This window comes from Hibiscus syriacus, unplaced genomic scaffold (assembly GCF_006381635.1).
Source record: "Hibiscus syriacus cultivar Baekdansim isolate YM2019G1 unplaced genomic scaffold, ASM638163v2 tig00110557_pilon, whole genome shotgun sequence".
Classification (NCBI taxonomy): Eukaryota; Viridiplantae; Streptophyta; class Magnoliopsida; order Malvales; family Malvaceae; genus Hibiscus; species Hibiscus syriacus.
This window is the reverse complement of record NW_024062780.1, coordinates 1,011,858-1,016,148: the sequence shown is the minus strand read 5'-3', so window position 1 is coordinate 1,016,148 and position 4,291 is coordinate 1,011,858. Positions and strand designations below refer to the sequence as shown.

General features: G+C 35.6%; 1 protein-coding gene across 2 annotated transcripts; it reads left to right on the top strand.

Annotated features, from left to right (window-relative positions):
• The first annotated feature begins 432 nt into the window (after positions 1 to 432).
• LOC120132021 (probable protein phosphatase 2C 59) lies at positions 433 to 3,627 on the top strand. Of its 2 annotated transcripts, none has more exons than XM_039148876.1 (9): positions 433 to 487; positions 933 to 1,048; positions 1,243 to 1,370; positions 1,962 to 2,060; positions 2,155 to 2,313; positions 2,609 to 2,695; positions 2,808 to 2,899; positions 3,119 to 3,193; positions 3,286 to 3,627. In XM_039148876.1, the coding sequence occupies exons 2-9, from the start codon at positions 972 to 974 to the stop codon at positions 3,463 to 3,465; spliced, it is 897 nt and encodes a 298-aa protein (XP_039004807.1). In that variant the 5' UTR covers positions 433 to 487; positions 933 to 971; the 3' UTR covers positions 3,466 to 3,627. The 2 variants fall into 2 exon arrangements, with proteins under 2 accessions (XP_039004807.1, XP_039004806.1); XM_039148875.1 differs by lacking the exon at positions 433 to 487 and adding an exon at positions 782 to 869 and having other exon boundaries at positions 910 to 1,048.
• Positions 3,628 to 4,291: the final 664 nt, after the last annotated feature.

Below are 4,291 nucleotides of genomic sequence, written 5' to 3'. Positions count from 1 at the left end.
CATACTTAAACGTATATTTTGTTATATTTCGGTCACTAACCGTTAAAAAAATAATTTAACAACGATTTTAATATATCATCATAAGATAACCCTACGTCAACATTGAAAAAATAAAAACTATCATATCATCAATTCTGATTATTTTTAACAACGGATGATTGATACGAAACAAAAACATACATTTAAGTATGGTTTTAGGGGGAATAGATAAATGATTAATACAGGATCAGGTCAATATTTGGGTGTATTTACCCTAAATAAAATATAAAAACGGAGGGACGTACTGTATTCTCCTCTGCATGTGCACCACCTGTATGCTTCAACGATCAACCACCTAAATAAGAGCAGTTGGGTGGACTTGGTCCATCCCCAACTTCAATTATTACTTCTCCTGGTTCTGTAACAAACCACAGTCCAACTTGTAATCAACCAGACGGAGAGAAAATCATTTCATTTCTTTAAAACCGTCAGCTGCTAATCTCCATTTGTAAGTCTCGTCTTTTTATGAGCTTTCCTGTGCTTTTTCCCTTCCCCCTTCACATTTATTATTATGCACTGCATTTCATTTCCCCTTCTCCTTCTCCTTCATCGCGGTATTATCTTTGTCTCCTTTCTCCAGTATTACAAGCTAAACTTTCATTTTTTGCTTTGGATATGTTCGCCTTCAGTTAATTTTTTATTTGGTTATGTTTATTTATGGCTTTATTGAACATGTTGTGCACGAGATTAGGAGGTTATGATCTATGCATTTCGAATTTGGTTTTGAATTGTTTCTGGCAATTTTGATTTATTTGCAGGTTATGATTCATAGTTGGATCAATTTTAAGATGATCCTCCAAATCTGAAGGCTGATTTTTTTCCTTTTCTTTCATCTGCTAAAATTTATATTGTCGAATGCAGATGCTTTTGCTATTTCCTGATTTGGGTACAAGGGTTAAAGCGTCAAAATTTTGATAAACTCCAGTCATAGTATGGGATATCTGAATTCGGTTTTGCAATCTTCGAGCCAGGTTCATGAAGTTCGACCTGTCTGCGGCGGAGGGCTTAGGTTGCTGCCTTTTCTTCTTCTCTCATCATTCTTTGCTTTTATCTAAAAATTTTGTTCGATTGATGCTCTTTTTTGATTTGCGAATTAATCCCCCCCAATTTTTGCCATATTGTTATTGAGGTTAAATATTTTTGTTAAATGATGTAATGATTTGGACAATATCAATTAAAATTTCCCCTATTTTCTGGCAACAGTCAGAATGGAAAGTTCAGCTATGGCTATGCAAGCTCTCCAGGGAAGAGGTCTTCGATGGAGGATTTTTACGAAACAATGATTGACGGTGTTGATGGAGAGATAGTTGGCCTTTTTGGAGTATTTGATGGTATAATCTTACTCTTGTGCATCTATCACTCTTACTCTTGCCAGCATGCATGAAATGCATAACTTACTAACATATATAGGTAAATACTTTGTAACATCTATAGTGGTTATTATTTCTGCTTTAAAGAGTGTGTATGATCAATAATCTCCTTTGCTGTACCATTCCTTCAGTTGGTAATTTTTTTCTCTGTTCACGATCTCTTCTGTTTTAAAATTAAGCCTTCCCCCTTTAATCTTGCTCTAATCTGTATGCTTAAGTGATTAAGATTGCTGGACAATAATCCCCCCTGTAATAATGATACACAGTAGTCTCAATGTGGAGAATGTATCTGAAAAGATTTTATGTAGATTCTGGTATTTGTTATATGCTCCAATGTCAATGTGGTAGCAGTACTTGAAGCCATTTCTCAAGGCTGTTATTGGCTTAGGATGGAGCATTATCTGGGTAAACTATAAATTTTATATTGAGGCAGTTTGTAATGCAACAATGAAAATCATATCTTCGCCAAGTAATATAAAAACTGCAATTGTTGGCTAGTTATGTTTAGTTGCAAATTGGTTAAATCAATCTTTACGGGCATGATTGTTTCAGGTCACGGAGGTGTACGAGCCGCTGAATATGTGAAGCGCCACCTTTTTAGTAATTTGATCAAGCATCCAAAGTTCATATCTGACACCAAGTCTGCTATAGGTATTCACTTATAATTACCGTATCATATTGTTGTGATTTTTCTAGTGGGATGGTCATTTGTTAACTTGTCTTTGAAATTGTTTCCAACCTCCAGTGGATGCATACAATCATACAGACTCTGAATTTTTAAAATCAGAAAATAACCAGAATAGGGATGCTGGATCGACTGCTTCAACGGCTATACTTGTTGGTGACCGTTTGCTAGTTGCTAATGTTGGGGATTCCCGAGCTGTTATCTGCAGAGGAGGCAATGGTAAGAGTCGTGGGTTTTTGTTTTTGTTTTTGTTTCTTTTTATTTTTGTTTCTTTTATTTTCATCTAATCTCTGACAGCACATGAAGTTGGCTTTGGTTTTACCTGGAACATGAAAAACTCACAAGGCTTGTATATTTTCTGTATAACTTTAAACGTTTTAAAACAATGTAATCATATATAATTACCCTCACCCATTTCTTGTAGTTGTGAATTTGTTGTTTATCTTGTTGATGGATTATTTGAGTGCTGAATTGAATTTTATACATGGCTTGTCTATTGTATGTCCTCGTTCAGCTATTGCTGTGTCTCGTGATCACAAGCCCGATCAAAGTGATGAGCGACAACGGATTGAGAATGCAGGAGGGTTTGTCATGTGGGCTGGTGCGGGTTTACATCTATCCATTTCTCCTTCCTGTCTTGAGTTCCTTATACTTGCCATACTGATCTCTTTTATAATTCTTCTTTTTATTGTGGCTGAAAATTATCTCTGTAGGAACTTGGAGAGTGGGAGGTGTTCTTGCTGTTTCTCGCGCATTTGGTGACAGGCACTTAAAGCAGTATGTTGTTGCTGATCCAGAAATCCAGGTTTGGTTGGAAGACTTAGTTGAAATAAGCTTGAGTTCCTGAGATGTAAATCATACATCATAATTAAGATAGAAACCTGCAATGCACAAACCCAGCATGAAAACTCTATAGGATTCCAGATGATTATGATTTATATGGGTATTAAATTTTAATTTTGTACTAGGATTTCTATTCATTTTTGAGAGTTTTGTAATCCGATATCACTTTTTGAGATTGCAGGAGGAAAAGGTTGATAGCTCTCTTGAGTTCCTTATACTTGCAAGCGATGGACTGTGGGACGTTGTATCAAATGAGGTAGGAAACAGTTTGTTTACTTAAAGCCTCGTCATTGACGACAATCGAAGAAACAAGAGTAGTTAATAACTGCAAGCTTTGCCTTTGATCAGGAGGCTGTGGCAATAGTAAAGCCAATACAGGATCCCGAGCAAGCAGCAAAGCAGCTGATGCAAGAGGCATCCCAGAGGGGTAGTGCAGATAACATCACTTGTTTGGTGGTCCGTTTCATGGCCAATCAAGAAGGTTCTTCTGCCAATCAAGCCGGTTCCCCTCGCAATGTTTCTGCGTAAGCAAAGCATAACCCTTGCTTGCCACCCAAGGTTTTAGGGTTTGATTCACTAGTTGATTGAAAACCGAGGTTAAATATAAACTTCAGTAGTGATAGTTAAGTCAATGAAAACTATTAAAGAGAACGGGTATGTACGAGGAGAAAAGTCTACTGATGTACATTACATCTGTTACATAGACAATGTGCACGTGTAAAGGGCTTCCAAGACTTAAAAGATGAAAGTCCACTTACGTATGTTGTAAAAGCACTAATTGTCGAGTACACACTTAACATTGTTATATCAAGTAGGTAAAAATATAAATATTGACCACAGTTAATCATTCAAAAGGTTTGAATAATTGAAATAATAGAGTTTAAATTGTCGAGTAAAACACTATCAAGATCATATTTCTTTTTTGAGTAATCTAGGATGATTGTAAGATATTTTATGTTTAGAATCTTTCTTCATCGTTGACAATAAACACACATCCGTAATTGTAGCTTTTTAAATTTAAGACATCTAGGAAGAAGAACACTCCCTTTAACCAAATAAGACCACTCAGAGTGTTCACTATTAAGAGCATAATTGAAAACGTAATAAACGTTTTAGTTTTAACAAATATATATTTTTATATAAAATTTTATTTACCAAAAAAATATGGGAAAGTTGATGAAAGAGGATTCAGATCATCATGAAGAGTCAACAAGGCAAAGCAGCCATTTTTGTACGACGAGCGAACCTTGATGTTCATCATCATCATCCTCAATCCCAACTCAAAATCAAAGTGAAAAACATAACCCTGGATAACAAAGCAGCATTAATGACACGTTAACATAAAAATAACAGC